General features: G+C 37.8%; 2 protein-coding genes and 1 long non-coding RNA gene across 4 annotated transcripts in view; 2 read left to right on the top strand and 1 right to left on the bottom strand.

Moving 5' to 3' along the window:
• Positions 1-9,342, top strand: part of LOC133617730 (unconventional myosin-Vb) — a 30,027-nt gene extending 20,685 nt beyond the window's left edge. For both annotated transcript variants that reach the window (XM_061977901.1, XM_061977900.1), the window contains 9 exons: positions 49-145; positions 211-336; positions 1,348-1,499; positions 4,790-4,882; positions 4,945-5,077; positions 5,147-5,414; positions 8,200-8,374; positions 8,441-8,521; positions 8,601-9,342. In XM_061977901.1, coding sequence (XP_061833885.1) covers positions 49-145; positions 211-336; positions 1,348-1,499; positions 4,790-4,882; positions 4,945-5,077; positions 5,147-5,414; positions 8,200-8,374; positions 8,441-8,521; positions 8,601-8,762 — 1,287 coding nt within the window. In that variant the 3' untranslated portion in view covers positions 8,763-9,342. The remainder of the gene's footprint in view (positions 1-48; positions 146-210; positions 337-1,347; positions 1,500-4,789; positions 4,883-4,944; positions 5,078-5,146; positions 5,415-8,199; positions 8,375-8,440; positions 8,522-8,600) is intronic.
• Positions 9,343-14,105: 4,763 nt separating this feature from the next.
• unc13a (unc-13 homolog A (C. elegans)) overlaps positions 14,106-23,722 on the bottom strand; it is a 147,963-nt gene continuing 138,346 nt past the window's right edge. Inside the window, exons 39-41 of the mRNA XM_061977917.1 lie at positions 22,337-22,429; positions 16,460-16,619; positions 14,106-15,064 (exon numbers count right to left, since the gene is read on the bottom strand). Of these exons, the coding sequence (XP_061833901.1) occupies positions 14,776-15,064; positions 16,460-16,619; positions 22,337-22,429 (542 nt within the window). The 3' untranslated portion in view covers positions 14,106-14,775. The remainder of the gene's footprint in view (positions 15,065-16,459; positions 16,620-22,336; positions 22,430-23,722) is intronic.
• The window catches only part of LOC133617736 (uncharacterized), a 25,730-nt gene continuing 18,514 nt past the window's right edge, over positions 16,507-23,722 (top strand). The window contains exons 1-2 of the long non-coding RNA XR_009817063.1: positions 16,507-16,656; positions 22,276-22,533. This is a non-coding gene — a long non-coding RNA (uncharacterized lncRNA). The remainder of the gene's footprint in view (positions 16,657-22,275; positions 22,534-23,722) is intronic.

The following is a 23,722-nucleotide window of genomic DNA, read 5'->3' as shown; positions in this document are numbered from 1 at the left end:
AAGACACTACTGTAGACCTACCTGTCAATCATGTCTGTGTGTGTGAAGGGGCTACTGGAGGCCCGTGAGCAGGAGTGTGTGAGACTGAGGAAAGAGCTGAATGACCTTCGGAACACTGTCCCACTCAGACGCCTTCTGACACAAGGTAAGAGCTCCAGAAATAGTATTTGTAAAAATCAAGCGGACTGAAGCTTGTTTTTCTTTTTGCAGTATTTCCATCAGCGTTTCCCACTGAGAACTCTTCTTCATCCAATCAACACAAAGCAGCTTCAACCACTGGTCTGCTTGAATGCAGGAGAAGAGACGAGAACAAACTCATGAAGAATCTCATCACAGGTAAGACTTTTTCATCCTCTTCTTGAAGTGACAATTACAAAGTAGTTACACATACACTACATACACTACTTACAAATATCTACTACTTACACGTACACTACTTACACATACTTACATAGATATATATATTAGAGATGTCCGATAATGGCTTTTTTGCCGATATTCCGATATTGTCCAACTCTTAATTACCGATTCCGATATCAACCGATACCGATGTATACAGTTGTGGAATTAACACATTATTATGCCTAATTTTGTTGCGATGCCCTGCTGGATGCATTAAACAATGTAACAAGGTTTTCCAAAATAAATCAACTCAAGTTATGAAAAAAAATGCCAACATGGCACTGCCATATTTATTATTGAAGTCACAAAGTGCATTATTTTTTTTAACATGCCTCAAAACAGCAGCTTGGAATTTGGGACATGCTCTCCCTGAGAGAGCATGAGGAGGTTGAGATGGGCGGGGTTGAGGTGGGGCGGGGGTGGTGTAGGGGGTAGCGGGTGGTGTATATTGTAGCATCCTTAGTGCTGCAAGGGGTTCTGGGTATTTTTTCTGTTGTGTTTATGTTGTGTTACGGTGCGGATGTTCTCCCGAAATGTGTTTGTCATTCTTGTTTGGTGTGGGTTCACAGTGTGGCACATATTTGCAACAGTGTTAAAGTTGTTTATACGGCTACCCTCAGTGTGACCTGTATGGCTGTGTGTGTGTGAAAAGCCGTAGATATTATGTGACTGGGCCGGCACGCAAAGGCAGTGCCTTTTAAGGTTTATTGGCGCTCTGTACTTCTCCCTACGTCCGTGTACCACTCCGTACAGCGGCGTTTTAAAAAGTCATAAATGTTACTTTTAGAAACCTATACCGATAATTTTGATACCGATAATTTACGATATTACATTTTAAAGCATTTATCGGCCGATAATATCGGCAGTCCGATATTATCGGACATCCCTAATATATATACTACTTACACATTCTTGATGATGGTCTTTCTTGTGTTTGGGAACCAGACATCCGTACAGACATAGCCATGTCTCTGCCTCCTGGGCTGCCGGCCAGCGTGGTGTTCCTGTGTGTACGCCAGGCGGACTGCAGGGGGGATCAAAGCAGTGCTTATTCGCTGTGTCGCGGTGCCGTCACCGCCATGAAGACAGCTCTAAGGGTAACAAATGACACTTGAATAAGTGCACATTGTTTTACAACAGACAATATTTTTCTGTTTTCAAAGATGTTCATTTTTCATTGACACTTTCAAAGGAATAATTCACAAAAAATAATTTCAAGTAAAATCTAATTAATCACATTTGATTTAACATTCGATTTTAATTATCTTTAAACCAAACAGGACATACAAGTCCTTAAGCTTTTGAAGGGCATAACATTTTGGATTCCTTTTTTTTTTCTTCAATAAACTTCAGTTTAGGGGTGTACTAATAAAGTGCCGCAGTCCTAATAAATTAAAAACTGTACTATATACTGCCTTTGAAAAATACCGGTGCTGTTTTTTCATGTGCATGTGCTGCGGTTTTGTTACGGAGCTGAGGTGCATGTAAAGTGTGTCGGCACTCACTCACAAGCGCATACAAGCAGAAACAGTGTGAAGAAAAAAAGCAATAAAACCCATAATTTCTACGTATATATAAAGCGGGTGCATGAAGCGCAATATGGAGGTATTTGGGCTTCAAAACAACCAATAATGGTGAAACTTTAAACACGGAAGCGCTGCGCTGCATGTGCTGCTTTAAAACATGCCTTGCCAACGGTGGTGATTTACCATCTTTGCTTCAAACTAAGGTAAAAATTTCAACCTGCACAAGGAATTTAAAGAGCGACAGGTAATAATGTAGGCTCCCCTGCTGTGCACATATACGCGCAGAGAGCTGCGTGGTTTGTTGGCAATTATTAGCGCAGTCCAAACCGCCCACATAGCGCAAACTAATGCAAGGGAAATGACGGAATTTCACCACAAATTCTTCCAATTTGTGTTTTATCTTTAACAATGTGTGTTTTGCCTGCTAATTGTCTTATAGCCATAGTGTTGTTTTTTGTATTTACTCATGATTGTATTTGTCTTAAAGCACAGATCAAAATTGGCAATAATAATTTAAGCATTTTTGACAATGTCAATAAAGCTTTCTGTTGTAAAATAATTCGAGATTATGGCAGACTATATGTAATATGGACAGTTGTAAGCTGTTCTTTGAGTGAGAAAAGCCTAGTTGTTTAATGCCTTTTGATTTAAAAAAAAAAGAAAAAAAAAAGAATATATATATATATATATATATATATATATATATATATATATATATATATCTATATATATATATATATATATATATATCATATATATCATAGTCATTCACATCGACGTCCCACTGGGGTGAGTTTTTCCTTGCCCTTATGTGGGCTATACCGAGGATGTCGTTGTGGCTTGTGCAGCCCTTTGAGACACTTGTGATTTAGGGCTATATAAATAAACATTGATTGATTGATTGATTGATATATATATATATATATATATATATATATATATATATATATATATATATATATATATATATTAGGGCTGCAACTAACAACTAATTTGATAATCGATTAATCTGTTGATTATTACTTCAATTAATCGATTAATAATCGGATAAAAGAGACAAACTACATTTCTATCCTTTCCAGTATTTTATTGAAAAAAAAACAGCATACTGGCACCATACTTATTTTGATTATTGTTTCTCAGCTGTTTGTAAATGTTGCAGTTTATAAAGGTTTACAAAAAAAAAAGTAAAGTAAAAAAAAAAGTAGCCCCTGCGTAACATATTTTCTGTCAAAATGAAACTAATAATGACCATTTGTTTTAGGTATCAAAGTGTCAATAGACATTTTGATATCCATACCAGTACCAAAATATTGGTAAAAAATATTGGAAACCCTACTTTAGTCATAAACAAAATTATCAAAAGTGTCATGTTTGTTGACCTTTTTTAAGGCCTTTAGATCAGACAATGTCAGTTTTAAATTAGAAAAATAACTCATATTACGCAAATTTATACAGATTGATAATCATTCAATTAGTTAAAATAGAACATTTAAACATTGTGTTTATTATTTTTTTAGAGCTCAATACATTATACAACAAATGTATAATGGCGTAAGTAATTTTAATGAAAGGACAAAAAAAGTAAACTTTATCCCATCCATCCATTTTGTACCGCTTGTCCCTTTTGGGGTAGCAGGGGTTCTTGGAGCCTATCTCAGCTGCATTCGGGCGGAAGGCGGGGTACACCCTGGACAAGTTGCCACCTCATCGCAGGGCCAACACAGATAGACAGACAACATTCACACTCACATTCACACACTAGGGCCTATTTAGTGTTGCCAATCAACCTATCCCCAGGTGCATGTCTTTGGAGGTGGGAGGAAGCCGGAGGACCCGGACGGAACCCATGCAGTCATGGGGAGAAAATGCAAACTCCACAAAGAAATATCCCGAGCCCGGGATTGAACTCAGGACCTTCGTATTGCGAGGCACATGCACTAACCCCTGTTTCACCGTGCTGCCCCAACTTTATCTCTAGGGGGTTAAAAGTTATTAATTATTAAATAAATGCATACTTTCTTAACCTTCTCCTTATAGACTCAATGTTGTTTTTAAATTAAGGCTGTTAAATTATTATTATTTTAAAACCAGACTAATCACATTTTGAAATTTGGATTAATAACAATTAATCACAGGTGATTACTCGCTTGCATAATTGAAATTAGTTTAAGAAAAGACCCCAATATTTGCACACACATGCAATTTTATTATCAAAACATTTTTAAATGTTTTACTTAAATGCACGTCATTTATTTGCACAAAAGTTGGTAACAGTTTTATATAAAGTTCTTTCAGGCTGTATTCTGGAGTGAAATTTGCCTGCGAGGAGTCTGACTCACTTTTGTAGTGACATACTGTATGCATTAATCAGATTGATTGTTTAGCGATTGAAGTAAAATAGCTTAAACTGTCAAACTAAATTGCATGATTAATCTAAGTGTGAACATGATTAATTTGATATTTTTGTGATTAATTACACGAGTTAACTCGTTAATTTTGACAGCCCTATTTTAAACATATTCGACATTGAAAAAGATAAGTGGTAGAACATGTATGGATGGAATAACCTTTACATCTATTTAACCAGCTAGATTTAATGTGATTGCTGATAACTGCATAGCAATGATAATACTTATTTTCTATATTTATCGGCTGTTTTACCTCCATCTTTTCATTATTTTTGGTCACAGCATGCAAAGAAGGCCCACATGTTATATCGCTGAGTCAATGAGTGAAGTTTAACCATGGCCAAATGTTCCATGACAAAGTAGGCCAATAAAATAGGGATCCACCAAATGAATATGGAATTGACATCATTAAAAATACGTGCGACATGCTTCTCACCTTGTTGCTTCCAGAAACACACCAATGACTTGAACATGACGGCGCTGTGGCTGAAAAACATCAGTTTGTTGCATGACCTGCTGAGTCAGCACGCCCCAAAACAGCTTGTAAGATAATTTGATAATGCAAACCAGTAAGTGTTTATTAAAGATTACATGTATTATTCCAGACAACCCATCCAGAAGAAGTGGTGCCCTTGACTTTTAACCTCAGCGATTCATTGCACACCCTGAGCGAGCTCCGCATTCTGGCCTATCAGCAGCTCATCTCCATCACTGAGACACGACTGCAGAACATCACAGGTGTTATAAAGTTAACATGACCTCCTTCATGTTGGCTCTACCTTCATCTCTCCTCTTCTTTTTCCTCAGCCGCTGCCCTGTTGGAAGGCGAAGACATCCCGGGCTCGAGGAAGCGAGCAAGCTCAGACCCGAGGACTGCACGGGCCGACGCTCCCACTGTGGCCTCGGTGCTGAGAGAGCTGGGGGTCCTCCACGTCGCCATGTCCCATCAGGCTTTATGCCCGCAGCTGCTGGAGCGAGCCTTCCAGCAGCTCACCTACTTCATCTCCGCCTCCGCTTTCAACAGCCTGCTGCTCAGGAAGGATGTGTGCTGCTGCAGTCGTGCTATTTTAATACGGTATGATCATTATATGTACTATTTATGCAGCTCAATTTGGATATGAATACGATATTACAATTCAATAATATGTGCTATGTATGCAGCTCAATTAAGGTATTAATACGATATAAAGATTGAACAATTACATATATTTAACATTATGTGTACTATTTATGCAATTAAGGAGAGTATGCTGCAAAAGTTATTGACTTAGGAGTTCAATTAAGTAAACAATGTAGGGTTGAACGATATACAGCGGTACCAATGAATCATAAACAGTACTATACCACCTCTAGAAAATACCTGTTCCCTTTTTATTTTTTTTATTTTTTTTAAAAACTGGCATGACGGCGCGCCGTTGTCACATTATGACATTGCTGGTTTTACAGAGGAGCATGTTGGGCAACGCACAATCACGGAAAACTTACATGCAGACACAGAATGTCGACAGAAAGGGGAGAATGGACGCATTTTGGCTTAAAAAAACAACTTAAAACGCAGCTCTACAAGAGGTGCTTTAAACATGGGTATCTAGTTAACGGCTAACGTCCAGCCACAGTCGGCAGTGTTTAGCAGTGTTTTAGCTACTTCTAAATCACTAAACCCTGCCACCTTGGCGACAAATAAAGTGAGTTTCTTACAAGTATCATCCCTGCAGGACGAGGAATAGCTAAACATGCTTCACTGCACACCGTAGGAGGATACAATAGCTCACCGCTAACAGGCTAGCGTGCCTCAATGTAAACAACTGCCATTGGTGGAGCTACACCTGACATCCACTGTAATGATACCAAGTACAAGAGCGTAACTAGTCGACACTACAATGATTACATCTATATTTTTTATCATCCCAAAATATTTTTTCCTTTTTTTAAAAGTCACATTATCTTTATAAATTCAGGAAATGCGTCCCTGGACACATGAGGAAATTAAATATGACCAATGTATGATCCTGTAACTACTTGATATCGGATCGATACCCAAATTTGTGGTATCATCCAAAACTAATGTAAAGTATCCAAACAACAGAGGAATAAGTGAATATTACATTTTAACAGAAGTCTACTGTATTTTTCGGATAATGAGTCGCTCCAGAGTATAAGTCGCACCGGCCGAAAATGCACAATAAAGAAGGAAAAAAACATATATACGTCGCACTGGAGTATAAGTCGCATTTTTTGGGGAAATTTATTTGATAAAACCCAACATCAAGAATAGACATTTGAAAGGCAATTTAAAATAAATAAAGAATAGTGAACAACAGGATGAATAAGTGTACGTTATATGACTCATAAATAACCAACTGAGAACGTGCCTGGTATGTTAACGCAACACATCATGGCAAGAGTCATTCAAATAACTATAACATATAGAACATGCTATACGTTTACCAAACAATCTGTCACTCCCGATCGCTAAATCCGATGAAATCTTCCTCCCCGGTGTCGCCTCCGGTATGCGCTGTTTCCTTTCTTTCTGCTGCTCGATTGCCGTTTTCTGCTGCATATTTCACTACGTCCAGCTTGTAATCTGCAGTATATGATTTCCTTTTCGGTGCCATTTTAGTTCAGTCCTTCTCAGTTTTTATAAGTTACCGCCAATGTTTATGTGATCCATTTTAATAGCTACGGCAGTAGCATATAGCACAGGGGTCGGGAACCTTTTTGGCTGAGAGAGCCATGAAAGCCAAATATTGTAAAATGTATTTCCGTGAGAGCCATATAATATTTTAGTAACACTTTAGTATGGGAAACATATTCACCATTAATTAGTTGCTTATTAACATGCAAATTAGTAACATCCATCCATTTTCTACCGCTTTTCCTTTTTGGGGTTGCATTCGGGCGGAACATATTGTCTCTTAATTAGTAATTATTAAGTACTTATTAATGCCTTATTCTGTATGGCCTTATTATACAACCAGTAAGCCATTAACTAAGAGTCTTCCCTCAATAACCTCAGAATTATTGCTTATTAGTAACCCTAACCCTTATATGTTCCCCTCGTGTCCAAATAACTCTAAATTAAGTCTTTGTTACTTAGAATATGTTCCCCATACTAAAGTGTCACCAATATTTTTTAACACTGAATACAAGTAAATGCGTGCATAAGACTAACATTTTTAGAGTATCTTATTCTTTTCAATAACATTGTTATTCTGAAGCTAACCAAAAATAAATAAAATACTTCTTACTATTAATGTGACTTCTTGAACAGGTGCGCTAGAAAACGGATGGATAGATTAAAATGTCGCACCCCCGGCCAAACTGAAAAAAACTGCGATTTATAATCCGAAAAATACGGTACATGACACACACCATGTACAGTCATCCCTCGTTTCTCGCTGTTAATTGTTACTAGACATGACCGCGTTCAACCAATTTCTGCGAAGTCTGAATCATTAATTATATATCTAATATTTTCTTAGCTGGAACATAAACAAAGCACCTAAATACCTTTTTCAACATAATGACAGCCCAAATAACATTATTTTAGTCACCTTTACACTCTTTTTATCCAATATACTGTAGTAATGCTGCCTGAGACTGAGCCAATCAGCGGCCACGATACTGAACAGTGCGCTCTGATTGGTTTAGTCTCCTCTACTGGCCAATACTACTGATGTGTGTGTGTGTGTGTGTGTGTGTATATATTATATATTTAGTTTATTTAGCCATGTTTATGCTTGAAAATGCTTAATTTAGGCCTACAAAGTGGTAAAATATGCTCAAAAAATCAAGGGACAACTTTATATATGAACGATAGAAATGTAGTATTTACTGAGTCGTTTCTTTCATGACAGGCTGAATGTGAGTCAGCTGGAGGAGTGGCTGCGTAGCCGAGGTTTGCTGACAGAGGGCGCTGTGGCCGCAATGGAGCCTCTCATTCAAGCTGTTCAGCTGCTGCAGGTTGGAAAGAAGAGTGAAAAGGATGCACAGATCCTTGTGCAGACCTGCACCGCCCTCAGCAGCCAGCAGGTGTCTCTCTTCACCCAAGCCAAGTTTCCATTAAGTACTCATTGCTTGCTTCTTTGTGTCGAACAGATTGTGAAGATCCTCAGCAACTACTCACCTCACGGTGACCTCGACGAAAGAGTCTCGCTCAATTTCATCCGCCTCGTACAGGTGACGATTGTAACTCACAATGTTCACATACCGTGCACGGAATATGTGTCTCAGGTGTCCGCCATCTTGGCTCCCTTAGGGACTCTTCAAAGACCGTGCAGACGCTCAACCCCGGCAGCACCTCCTAGACGTGAAGCGGGTGTTTCCTGTCACCTTCCCCGACGCCACGCCTCCTGCCGTACGCGCTGACAAGTTGGTCATTCCGGATTCCCTTAAGCTCTCTTTTTTACGCAGAGTATAAACCAGAGGTCCCCAAACTTTTTGACTCAGGGGCTGCATTGGGTTAAAGCAATTTGGCCGGAAAAAAATTCATTTTTAGAAAATATGATTTGCCTGAGCGGCTAGGAGACACTAAGCGTAACAAGCAGTAGAAAATGGATTATTAAGGAAAGATTTTAAAAGATAATACAAAAAAAAGCTCTTTTATTTTATTTTTTTAAACTTGGGACTTCCCGCGGGCCAGATTTTGGACACTGGCGGGCCGGATACAGTTTGGGGACCCCTGGTATAAACTAACAAATGAAGTCGAAACATCGATATTGTCCAATTTTTATTTGAAGCAAAAACACGACGAGACTGTAGTCCCGGTAAACCTCAACATTTCATCAAGAACCATAATATTTAAAAAAAAAAAAAACATTAGAAACATTTCGTGTATAAAAAAAGTCCCATGCGACTACTTTGTACCACACATCATCAGTAATATATATTTATATATTCACAAACATTTGAATATCAAAATAAAGGACAACATCAAATAATAAATATATATTATATGCACGTGCTGGCACAATGCTTCTTTTTTGTTCTTTTCTTACATATTTCCCTTCATGCACCACTTGTGGAAGTACAGGACCGTGCACGTGAGCTACAGAGCATAACATGCACGTCTGTCCTCTTAGTTGTGTGCTTTTTCTTTGTGCTTCCGTCCCACAAATGTCTGCATGCCCAAAAAACCCTGAAACATGGCGGCTTCATCGTCAACAGCTGTAAATAGGAGATTTCGTGGCATCAGCAGCTATGTGACATGTCCACATGTTCTCCATGCCAGGCGGACACTCAGTCATTCAAGCTGATTGGACTCATGGCTGCACTTTGTGTGGACGCCATGTGGTCAAGCACTCACACACAATCACTTGTGTCAACCTGTGTGTTACCAGCTTTTGAATACAAAGCAGTATGAGGGCCACACTGAAAAGAAAGTATATTGAGACAAGAGTGAAGTCAAATAATAAAAGGGAAAAATATTCATTTCATGTGTAAGATGGCAAATTGTACTAAGAAACAACTTTTATTCTAATAACATGACTTTTGTAATTTGACATTATTCCCCTGAGATTGTTTACAACCTCTTTATTAAAAACATTTTTTACATTTTTAAATTTAAGTAATACAGTTCCTGTATTATTTTGTAAATATGACTTACCCCGGATGGGAGTTCAACTTCTCTAAAATACTTCTTTTTCTGAAAAATGTTATTGTCATGACACCCCAATTTTTTAATTATTTTTATTTTTTTTAAGTTAAAAGTTTTTGCGTTATAACAATACAACTTTAATCGCAGACGTTTCTCCAAAAACAAAATATATTACTCTGACTTTTTTCTGGTTATACGTCACAATTCTCGTAATGTGAGTTTTTCCTGCCATAGTATGATTTCCTTAAAAGACAAACGTGTTTTTGCTTGTAACCTTACAATTTTATACTTTTTAAAATTTTTCTTGAAATAAGACTTCCTCCAAAAAATTACAACTTTTTTCTGGTTATACAGTAATTCTTGTAACGTCATGGTACAATTCTTTTAGAAGACAAAATAACATTTCACACATTGATCAAACTCGTACCTCCCAATTTGATTCGTTGTACTTTTACAAGTGTTTCTTGAAAGACGACTTTCTCAAAAAAATTACTTCTTCAGGTTTTACATCGTAAATCTTGTAACGTGAGTTTTCCTTGACATGGTATAATTCTCTCAAAAGACAAAATGTCCAATATTTTGCATTTTTCCCCTACATTTTACAAGTTGAGTCTGTGTTTTTGCTTACAGCCTTACAAATGTATTCATATCATTACATTTTGAGAGTAAAGTTATAAAGTTGTATGTTAAGAAAATACAACTACATAAATATTCATAATTTTACTATTATTTTTTTTTATCTATCAGTGTGGCCCAAATACCAAACATTCTTAAAAAAAAGCTAAATGTATCAATTCTAAACAAACGGTAACATTTGTCTGTTGAAAGACAAAACGTCCACCACCACTTGTGCTGCTATAAGAAGAATGTAAACATTCAAAGAGAGACGACGAGTCAGATTGTATGGATTAGATGCATAGAGCTCCAATTTGACAAGGTTAAGAAGAGAGGATTTTCAGCAGAGAGGGGAAGCGGTCATGGGAGGCCAGAATAGGAGAAAAAAATACCCTGTGACCTTTGACACAAACAAACGATATTAATCATTACTTCCAATTCATGTTTCGTTTGACATGGAATTGGAGTTAGTACATTTCTCCCGGATTGTACAGCAGTGGAACCCCCAAAGTCGAACAATTTGGACAAGACAAAGGCAAAAATGTAAGACCTGTCCTGGCTGCTCAGTACAACACGACTGAGTTCACATTATTATTAAGATGAACTGAACTACCGTATTTTCCGGGCTATAGAGGTGGCGACTTGTCCAGGGTGTACCCCGCCTTCCGCCCGATTGTAGCTGAGATAGGCTCCAGCGCCCCCCGCGACCCCAAAAGGGAATAAGCGGTAGAAAATGGATGGATGGATAGAGCACACTGCTATTGGAGTTGCACCCATCAAATTTTAGATGAAAAAATATTTTACATATTAGCCTGCACGATTTTGTAAACGTTTATTCAATCGGTGCCTGTCACACGGCAGTAAAACAGCTGCTCAAACATAACAAAAGTGGACCCACTCGCTGTGGAAGCCAGCTTTCCGATCAGCGTCATTTTGGTGAATTTATGAGACAAAAACAATACAATAAGAATGCCATTGCAAGGTCATAATACTAACACAGACACTTGTAAACATGTTAGCATACTCGCTAATGCTAACAACACGTACAAATATGCAAAAAAACACTTACAGAATCACACATGGGACGGTTCAGTAAGTAAGAATTGTTTTTGTTATATTGTAAAACTTACAAACGTTGCTCGGAGTGATGAATGAAGAATCCTTTCGAGCAGAAACGCTGTGGACGGGTATACTTCAGGCATGAAACAGGGAGTACGTTGTCAACCCGCAGCACCTGCAGTGAGCAAACTCGTCCAGAAGATGGCACCATAGCACAAACAATAACACACCTATTCATTGTCTCTGTCACCGTAATATAAAAACAATTTGTTGAATACAAAACATTATGGCCGTTAGCCAAGAAAAATCCATAAATTAGCAACATCGTTTCATAAGCTGCAGAGTTTAACGCGTTGGGGAAAAAAGGAGCGATTATAGTCCGGAAAATACAGTAGTCTGTAGACAGTAGGCACACGTACCATTTGTTATTTTTAACGTCTTTTTACATGTATTCTTAAACTTGTACATAAATGGGGACGTTTGATGCTGTAATGGTCTGATTCCTATGGCAATTGTACTTTGGAGGCTCCACTGTGTACTGCATCTTTAAAAACAACAAAAGACAATTTTTCACTGTCGTCAGCGAGAATGAAGACCCGACATGTTCTGCACTCTTTGACTCAAGCACAGTTGCCCATTTGCAAAATGTCACCAGCCCTTTTAGCAGAGGTCACACTTTACCTTCTGGTTTCCTGCCAATCATTTGTGCTTTGGTGGCGTAACCGCGGGGACGTGTTAGCGTGTCAGGGAATTCCTGTTTTCTTCAATCTGGAATGTTTACAGTAACAAAGTCAGATGCAAATTAGCCAAAATGTGACACAAAATTCTATGACTACACACACGCACACTCATACAGACGCACACACACACTCTGTGTTTGTTTATCATCACAAAGACGAGGGTGACGGACACAAAAGGCATTGAGGGTGTGAGGCAGCGTGCGCCGTTCCAGAATCAAGTAACAAACACTCCTGAATGATAACGTCACCACAATCTATAAATAGAATCTGGAAAAAAGTATGAAATATGAAACCTATAAACTTGTGCACGTGTCCTAACTGCAGAGTGCTTTTATTGGCCACTCTTAAATGTGGAATGTCTGTGACCTTTGACCTTGTCGTGCATGTGAACCACTGTTCCTCAGAAAGATAGGAAAGAAGAAAAGTATCTCAAGAGATTAAAGTCATATCATTCAAATGTTTACTCTCATAACACATTTCCCTTCATTATATTTAGTTAGGCCTTTATGTTACGATGTTATTTAAAGAAAATGGAGACTTAAATAAAGTGTAACTAATTTCTCAAAAAGTTGTGGCTTATGTTGTGTAATATTAGGACTTTTCGAAATGTAATTTGATGTTTTACAGTAGCATAAAATACTGCAATTATTCTTGATTAATCAAATTCTAAAGTGTGACTGATCCCATTTTAAAATTTGTTTGACATCACTATCAAATGTTACTTTTTTGCGTTACGTTACAATTTGTTCTCAAAAAGTTACAACTTTTTTTTGCGTGATGTTACTACTTTATTCTCAACATGTTACAACCTTTCTCGCTTAACATTACGACTATCTAAAAAAAGTTACAACTTTCTTCGCATAACATTACAACTTTGCTCGCATAATGTTTGGACTTTATTGTCAACAAGTTAAAACTTTTTTGTGTAACGCTATGACTTTATTCTCAAGAAGTTACAACTATCTTTGCATAACATCACGACTTTATTCTCAACGAGTTAGAATTTTTTTTGCATCATGTTACGACTATTCCCAAAGTTACCTTTTTTGCTTAACATTACGACTTTATTCTCAAAAAGTTACAACTTTTTTCGCATAACGTTACGAATTTATCCTAAAAAAAATACAACTTTCTTCGCATAACATTACGACTTTATTCTCAAAAGTTACAACTTTCTTCGCATAACATTACGACTTTATTCTCAAAAAGTTACAACTTTTTTAGCATGTTACAACTTTATTCTCAAACGTTACAACCTTTTTCGCTTAACAGTACGACTTTATTCTTAATAAGTTACAACTTTGTTTGCATATCGCTACGACTTTAATCTCAAAAAGTTGCAACTTTTTAGCATAATGTTACAACTTTATTCTGAACAAGTTACAACTCAACAAGTTATGTTTTTCGCTTAACATTGTGACTTTATTCTCAAAAAGTTACAACTTTCTTCGCATAAAGTTACGACTTTTTTCTCATCAAGTTACAACTTTTTTTTCTGTATAATGTTGCGACTTTATTCCCAAAAGTCACAACCTTTTTCGCATACAATTGCAACTTTATTCTCAAAAAGTTAGAACTTTTTTTGCTTAACAAGTTACATTTTTGAGTTTATTCTTAAAAAGTTACGTTGTTTGCATAACGTTACGACTTTATTCTCAACAAGTTACAACTTTTTTGCGTAACATTACAAATTTATTCTAAAAATAAATTGAATAATTTATTCTCATAATTTTATGACAGTTAAGTTTTATTAAACATTAAGATTTTTTTCCACGAGAGTTTCAGAAAATTAACGTTTAACTGCTTTTTTTCCCTGTTATACAATTTTCCTCTTATGAAACTTTTTTCCAGGTCCAAATCTTTGGCGTAGCATTTTAACGTTCCATCATGTTACAACTTTATTCTAATGAGACTTAGACTTCCTTCTTGAAAGAGGACTCCTTTTTTTAGTGTAACATTGAGACCTCGTGTACTTTATTCTTGGTTCATAATTGTACTAGTTGTTCTTCTCAGTAGGGCCGTAATACTTTGTCATGAAGAACACACACACACACACACACACACACACACACACACACACACACACACACACACACACACACACACACACACACACACACACAGTCTGTGTTTGTCATCACAAAGACGAGGGTGAAGGAGACAGAAGGCAATGTGGGTGTCAGGCAGTGTGCTCTGTTCGACTACCTGAAGGCGCTTCCTCAGAAAGAAGGGAAGGGGGGAGAAAATGGCTACGAGTTTCAGTATTTGACACCCTGTGCAGCCGAATACGACGCGTGTAACGGCACGAGTGACGACGACCCAACGTTGTTATTCCGTGGTGATGAACTTACGTGGCTCCCTCTGGAATGAATGTATTTACAGCACTGGAATGCCAGGTGGTCGCGGTCCAATCAGAAAGCCGCTTAGCTGCGACCCTCCTCGGCGGAGCGCTGGTCCGACTTGAGCTTGACAAACTCCTTGGCCACGTCGTCGTTGTTGCGCTGCGACAGGATGCGCAGCACGGTCAGGCCCGTCTCGTCCATGTGGATGCGCTTGCCCAGCGGCAGCCAGCAGGCCACGCTGCCCTTGGACGCCACGTCCTTCAGCTGCAGCACCGCCATGCCCACCGTGCGGTCCTCGCGGGCAAAGCAGTAGTCCTTGACGCACACCTGCAGCTCGTAGCACTCGGGGCCCACCTCGCTGCTCAGCGTGCTGACGGCAGAGGACGGTAAGAGTCAAGCAAATATCTTTTCCTACTGCAAACTCTTGATTCTCAAACTGTGGCTCCCTCTAGTGGTTCTCAAATGGCTAAACTTAAGTGGATTCATTTATTTTGTTAAAGTTAAAGTACCAATGATTGTGGCAAAATTATTCTCTGCATTTGACCCATCACCCTTGATCACCCCCTGGGAGGTGAGGGGAGCAGTGAGCAGCAGCAGTGGCCGTGCCCGGGAATAATTTTTGGTGATTTAACCCCCAATTCCAACCCTTGATGCTGAGTGCCAAGCAGGGAGGTAATGGGTCCCATTTTTATAGTCTTTGGTATGACTCGGCCGGGGTTTGAACTCACAACCTACCGATCTCAGGGCGGACACTCTAACCACTACAGCGCATGGATAAAATCTATTATTATTAGAACAAATTCATGGGAAAGAAATTGTCCAATATATATATTTTATGTGCAAAATTGCAGATTTAACACAAAAAAAACCACAAAATTGCTAACCTGTGCGCCGTGAAGGACAGTTTGACTATCTGGAAAAATGTGCCATTATATTCTTGTCAGTGACAAAGCAGGAAGAGGCTGGGAATATGTTCATATGAAGCGCTTTGTCATTTATTAAATTACATTTTACATGCGCTTCTTCACAGAAAACGGGGTTCGCCCATCCGATCAGGGGGTGATATGCGTATAAGGAGGGGCGGTCCTGGATATACATATGAAATAAATGTATAAAAGCAACCGTCAAATTGTATTCAAATAAGTTTGTCTGTCCTCTGAAATATTAACGATCAAGAATCAAGATTTTTATTTACGTATAAACTTTCATATATTTTATCCTTACAATACTACAATTTTAATAATTGTACATTTATTTTAAAGCACCCTCTAATAATAAGACTTGTTCTAGTAAAATAAAACAATTTCTAGAAAAAGACATAATATTTAGACTATATTCTCATAAAATTAACTGACAACATACTTCCACGTCTGTAAAAGTTAACTTGTTTTTTTCTTTCAAAACATTATTCTCATAACACATGTATTTTTTTTTTCTTATAATATTCCAACTGAAATTCTTGCAAAACGTCACTTTGGCACTTTTCTCAATATTATTTTTATCATTATAACAATATGGATTTTATTTTCATGAAAATATTTTTTCTGCTTGCATCCCATAATATTTTTGACTTCATCTTCATAAAGATATGATTTCACTTCTGTTCTATCAATTATTTTGACTCACGAAGAGAAAACATGATAAAAAAGGCTCTCAGTATATATGTGACCTACTGCAGAGACAGCCTAAGATTTTTTGCATACCGCTGTACATCATCATCATCATCATCATCATCATCATCATCATCATCATGCTCACGACTCACAAAGTGAAAGTTTCGTTGTATTTCGGCGCCCAGCTGTTGTTCTTGGACTTGGTTGCGTACTTTCTCTTCTTGTCACTCAGGTGCGGGCCGATAATGAAAACCTCCACAAAAGGTCGAAATATTCCCTGCGTCTGCCACCTCAGGTCGTTGGCGGCCACCACTGTCACCCAGAGAGAAAGAGGCAGACAGAGGGGAAGGTGAGGGAAAGTCTTTTATTCTAACAAAAGTACAAAATATTTCTCCTAAAAGATTTTCTTGGTAGTAGAATATACTATTCATGTCAAATTGCTATTGTTTCTGCACAATTACATATTTTCTTGCAAAAGTTTCAATATTCAATATTCCATTCAATTGCAATCATCTTAAACTATTTCAACTTTATTCTTTAGTCTTTTTTAGTCTTATCCTTTATTGTTCTATCGCAACAAAAAGTACAACTTAATACTCACTTAAATTTGACTTAATTCATCTAATAGTATGACTTTTGTTTTTGTCTAAATTATGATGGCATTTTTTGTATAATTTTGATGGATTCTCTTCCAGAAAGGGATTTGTTTCCTAAATGTAGGACTTTTTTCTATGAATACAACTTTCAAAACCCAAAACCAGTGAAGTTGGCATGTTGTGTAAATCGTAAATAAAAACAGAATACAATGATTTGCAAATCCTTTTCAACCTATATTCAATTGAATAGACCGCAAAGACGAGATACTTAATGCTCGAACTGGAAAACTTTATTATTTGCAAATGTTAGCTCATTTGGAATTTGATGCCTGCAACATGTTTTAAAAAAAAGTTAGCACAAGTGGCAAAAAAGACTGATAAAGTTGAGGAATGCTCATGTGTTGTACATGGGCTGTACATAGGGATGATGTTCAAAACCGATTCTCCCGGTTGTTCGATAAGAAAAGAACCGATTCCATGGACTCGAATCCTTTTTTGAGAACCGGTTCCCGTTATCGAGGCCACTATAGTAAAGAAAAATAGTTGGTTCTTTATTCGAATCTCTGGGAACGAATCCCAAATGGGCAATGTTGTGCCCATTTGATTGTAGACTCTTACTGACACCTTGTGGCAATATGAAAATACTACGCGTCAATAGTTGGGGCACTTCCGGGTTGACGACGTCAGTTAATGAGACAATTGAGAAGTAGACAAGTTGTGTTAGCTCTTACAAGCCTTGGAAAAGATAAGTCTGTAAGTAAACTGTTTAAGTTGTTTATGTAACTCAATATTAAGGTGGAAAGTGGTTACATTTGATAGTAAGATATTTATTGAAAAACGATTTTTGTGCACTGTTTCAATGGATGTTTTGAGGACTTAAAATGGCTGCAAGTCGTGTATTTCCACCATCGAAATAGTTTCAACACTCAGAAGTATTTGTTTGATGATAGTACTGTATATTTGTGTGAAGCTAATATTTACATATTGTGTATTAAATTTCAGTATGTTAATTTAATCACATAGCTTATACATTTGTCATTGTGTGTATTTCAGTAAAAAAATAAATAAATAAATAACAGTCCAGTGCAAGACAAAAGTAAAGATAGGAAAAGACAAAGCAAGATCTACAACAATAAAGAGCCTAAATGGATTAATCTGCTTTGGAACTTTATTAGACGTCTTGGATTGTTTGTTAGCTGTCTGCCTGTGTGTGTAGTTAGTATGTTCCAATAGCAGCAGAAGTGCACTTTTTGGAGAGCTGTATTATTTTCAGTTTTGTGCCCAAGGGACTGATTTTATTTAACACTATATTATTATTTATACACATATAGTGTTACTGCATATATTTATTTTTCTGAAAAATCCCACTTAATATACTTTGGATAACAGTCAATATTTTTATAATTTTTTTTAGGGGGGGTAACAGTCAATATTTATTTATTTAATTTAATTTAATTTTTTTCTTATAAAATAAAAGTGAGCTTTTGTTAAACCAATTTTTTTTTTCCATATACAACAACCTATCTGGATTCGATAAGAGAATCGATAAGGAATCGGTTCGATAAGAGGATTCGATAATGGGCTCAAACTCGATAATTTCTTATCAAACATCATCCCTAGCTGTACATGGGCTTGATTTGATTTGCTCCACATCACACCACCCATATTGAGTCAGCTATTTTCTCAACAATGGCTTCATCTTTAGAGGATAACTCCAAAAGTCACGGCTGACATTTATTTTACTGCCCTCAGATGCGCATTAAGCTCCAAATTGGATCATTTGGTTTACTTCTTTGGCAAATGTATTTCATATCACTGTTATCGTGACCAAAATGATAACCGGTATTGTTGAATGTGTCAGAAAAGGACACACAATCTTTAAAATCTTTTGACCAAGTTATTTGTTTTCAAATAATGAAAAAAAATAGACAAACTGTTAGAAGACCCAACATTTTGCATGTTTTGTGTTTCTTAAGCTTCACCAATAGAGCCTTAGAATTGCATCTGTTTTAATGGCTAGCGTTAATTGTTTTATATATTGGTTCGTATTGTAGCACTTTAAGATGTATTTAAATGAAAAGTGTGTAACAAATAACATGTACTATTACTATTTATTATTTCTGACGGGAGTTGTGGCGTCCTATTCTGTACAGCAGTGCTTGAACGCACCGTAAAGACATTTCCGTCTCGTATTCCTCTGAGTATAGAAGGCTCACTCTGTGCTAAGAGAGCATAGCTTGTAGGTTCAATGTGCACAATTAAATAGCTTAGTTGCTCATACAACAATGTGTTTATATAAGTTTAGATTGGGTTTTTTGTTTCTTAATGGGGAAAGACATTAATGCCTCTTGTTTTTTATATTTTTAAATTTAATTGTATTTTTATTAATCAGTCCAACAAAATAATACACATACATCCATTGTCTACCGCTTGTCCCTTTCGGGGCCGCGGGGGGTGCTGGGGCCTATCTCAGCTGCATTCGATAATACAATAATAATACAATCCTAATTCCAAAACCAAACCCGGCCCAGCAACATTCAAAATAGCAATCAACAGAGCAATTGAGAGGACAAACAAACATGACACAAAACAATCCAAAAGTAGTCAAACAAAAATGAATAATATCAACAGTATCAATATAAAGAATTCCAACATAGCAGTGATTACAAATCCCTCATTTACATTATCATTCCAGCCATTTATAAAAAATAAAATAAAATTTAAAAAATTAACAATAGTGTCACATCTCATAAGCTTGACAACACACTGTGTCCAATATTTTCCACAAGGATAAAATAAGTCATAATTTAGGTTAATTTAATAGTTGAAACAAATTTAAATAATGGATCCCATATTCCAATATATGACTCATTATCTCAACTGATATTATCTCCATAGCTTGTGTATACCAGTCAGTATGAGTTGGACTATCAACATCTATCCATTTTTTAAATATTACCCTTTTTGTTATGATGCATATTGAAAGAAATGCATTTTTACTCTTTGATGACACGTTACTAAATTGATGCCTCTTGTTTTCATGTTAGCATTTAAGCTAGCAAGCTGGCGCCAGTCAGTCTGTAAGTTTATCACAGTGCAGTTATCACAGTTTTTTGATCATTTTCATTTAAAACGGCAATTATTTTACCGCGGTTATTATTAGTACCGTTTATGGTTTACATCACTCGGGAAAATTACAACCAAAAGTGGAGTGGGGAAAGCCTGACTCTGATTGGCTGTTGTCAGTGACGTGTCCGCCATTTTTGATGGAGTTAATATGTTAACAGTCGATCACCGTAATTGACCTGAAATTCATCCTGATCATTAGTGTCAACATGTAAAATATGTGGTGAGCAATGTTCCCTCTAATTTTTCATGTGTGTGAGCAAACGCAAACACCCTGAGCATTCAGTGGAATACAGACGTGCACACTGTGGTCATACCAGCAGCACATTTGTCTCAAACCTGACATAACAATTTAAATGTCTTATTATTATAATCAAGTGACTAGTCAATTTCAAGAGATTATTTTCTAATATATGTGATTTGGCCCACTTAGATATTGTTTTTTTTTAAATCAGCTATGCACTACAGTATTTTATGCCTGGGTGGGGGTCCTGCTTTGGAAAGATTGTGTACCCCTTTCAGAGATCACATTTAGTTCCCCTTTAAACATTCACATGTTGCATGAGATGAAGTGTTTATTAACTTTCTGTCCGTAAAATAAATATTTTTATTAGCAATTATGTAGTCCTGTAACATCATTTCATGATTAATATGCAAAAAATAACATTCTTAACAAATGACAGTAGAATAAGCACACTGATTGAGGAGTCATAGTTAAACGACCTTACATTTACACTTTACGTGTAGTGTTGGAGTTGTCTAACTTTTTGTGTGGCCATAAACGCACCAGTGGCTAATTGCCATAGTGTATGTGTTGGTGCAGGTGAGAGAGAGCGCAAGTGGCTGCTGTTCATATAACAGATGACAAAGAGTTGCTTTTGGCTTGGTTTGTACGGTAGACAACGACCAGTTTTTCTAGATAAAAGTATTTTACACATTGTTTTGGTGTGGTTATGGCCGACAAACAATTTCGCTAAATAAAGGGACCGATGGAATTCCTGTCCTCCAAGTGTCTCCACAGACGTTACAATAATTTAAATGTTGACAAACATTGTTTTATCTGTTGTGTCCGCCTTTCGTCACCTGTTACTCACAGTTGCATTGCAAAATCATACAAAACAAACTGTTTATTTTGTTTGGAGTGGGATTTGATTTTTTGCGCGGCATAGATTTGCTGTGCGCAGAGGACGCGTGAGCAGTGCGCAATTTGCGCAGGTGCGCACCTTAGAGGGAACGTTGGTGGTGAGTATGAATGATCTCTAGTAGCTATGAAGAAAGGTCAGCATTAAATAAACTCTGCTTCTGCCTACTCCTTGTCAGACATGTATTGTGCTAATTCAGAGTTGGGAAATATTTTGACTCGGGGGGCCATATTGAGAGAAAACATTTGTCTGGGGGGGCCAATGTCTATGTGTGTATAAATTATATATATATATATACATTTAGCTGTAAAAATCTGCTGTACAGTATGTGTTACTGGAAAAAAAGGGACCCAAATGTCCGATAGAATTTAAAAAAAGTTATGACAGACCACCTCCAAAAAACGGAATGGCATTTTACAGTTTTTTACTGAACGGGACACCCAAAATGTACATGAAAATAAAGAAAGTGGAATTTACAATATTAACTATGAACAATAAAACACTGAATATTAACAACACATGAACATCGCTCCTCTTTTACTTCTCAGACCAGCTCCTCCATAGACATCTTTTAAAACACAAAACATATTAAACAAAAAGCAAAATATGAACGCAAAGGGTAATAAACACCTGGAAAATGATATATTATCACTTTTATGCAGACATTTGTTGTAAAAATGTCTCTGTTGCTGACACACGCGTTTTGGGCTGGCTGCTCTGAAAACAAACCCCGCCCAGTCTGCTTCGTTCCTGGTCTGAGCTGCTGTGACGTAGATTACCCTAATAAGTCCTATAACACTCAAAAGCGTAGTTCAAGACTTACGGTCATTTAAAAACAGCACTGCACATCATAATGGCGGCTACAGTTTTGATGATAAAGGTCTAAAAAAATGATGCCGGATTAAAAATGTTAATGGGACGTATTTTGCCCAGGTCTGTGCTAATGTAACCACAGGATGCTCCTTAGCAAACATGTCTGACACAAACATACCATGTACTTTGGCTAATTGTTCAAAATGATCTCCTCAATACAGCTGTGCTTTCACCCAGTGCACGTAAGGCCATCGCCATGACAACTGCATAGTACTACGCTCTTCCTTACAGCCTGCGGTCGGCGATCACGCTCCACTTCACACGTTGGAAAAAAATGGAGGAATGACCTTACCTTTCACGGTGACCTTGTGCTCGCCAGTGTTGGGGTGAGTGAAGATTTCCACGTGGATGGACACCTCTCCCACAGCATCGTCCACCCCAGATCCTGGTGGGGCACAAGACACACACACACAGTTGGCAAATGACTCCTCTTTCAGGCGACCAAACACAAACACAAAGCTGCTTCAAGTTTCCTCTTCCAAGTCCGAGGTGAGGATTTTAGTGCAACTTGGTTCATGCACAGGACATGTTGTTGCAGGAGGACTTTTGGCAGAGTCACTGGGCTTCTTGTGCACGTGTGGAAGTGCAGATGTGGAGGGGGGGGGGATATTGTAGTGTCCCGGAAGAGTTAGTGCTGCAAGGGGTTCAGGGTAATTGTTCTGTTGTGTTTATGTTGTGTTACGGTGCGGATGTTCTCCCGAAATGTGTTTGTCATTCTTGTTTGGTGTGGGTTCACAGTGTGGCGCATATTTGTAACAGTGTTAAAGTTGTTTATACGGCCACACTCAGTGTGACCTGTATGGCTGTTGACTAAGTATGCTTGCATACACTTGTGTGTGTAAAAAGCCGTAGATATTATGTGGCTGGGCCGGCACGCAAAGCCATTGCCTTTAAGGCACGCCCCCAATATTGTTTTCTGGGTGGAAATCGGGAGAATTCGGGAGAATGGTTGCCCCGGGAGATTTTCGGGACGGGCACTGATATTCGGGAGTCTCCCGGGTAAATCGGGAGGGTTGGCAAGTATGACCTCAATCTGCACTAGCTGAGACCACACTGCGAGTGCTGGGGACAGAAGGTTTGTTCGTTTCAGTGGCGGAAAAACAAACAGTAACGCGTAAGACACTTTTGTCCTTTTGTCAAGAAAGGACAAAAACTGGACTTCCCAGCAAAAAATTTAATTTTTGAAAGTTACGGTATTTTCCGGACCATAGGGTGCACCGGATTATAAGGCGCACTGCCGATGAATGGTCTAGGTTCGATCTGTTTTCATACATAAGGCGCACTGGATTATAAGATGCATTAAAGGAGTCATATTATTATTATTTTTTTCTAAATGTACATAAAATGTAATGGTGGTTGCATGGATTATGTTTTACAGATCATCTTCAAGCCGCTTTTTGACAGTCGCTTGCGTATGCGCCGTTTTGTGGGGCGGTCTTATTTACGTGGCTCACGCGTCTTCTCCCCGTCATCTTTGTTGTAGCGGTGTAGCGTGCAAGGACGGGAGTGGAAGAAGTGTCAAAAGATGGAGCTAACTGTTTTAATGACATTCAGACTTTACTTAAATCAATAACGGAGCAGCATCTCCTCATCCGGAAACAACAACACTGGAAATGTGTCCCGTGAAAAACCGTCCGACCGGAACTCTCTAATAACTAAAGTTCCTTGGGTAAATAAT

This window comes from Nerophis lumbriciformis, linkage group LG18, assembly GCF_033978685.3.
Source record: "Nerophis lumbriciformis linkage group LG18, RoL_Nlum_v2.1, whole genome shotgun sequence".
Lineage (NCBI taxonomy): Eukaryota > Metazoa > Chordata > Actinopteri > Syngnathiformes > Syngnathidae > Nerophis > Nerophis lumbriciformis.
The sequence above is the reverse complement of the archived record's forward strand: the minus strand, read 5'-3'. Positions and strand labels throughout refer to the sequence as shown.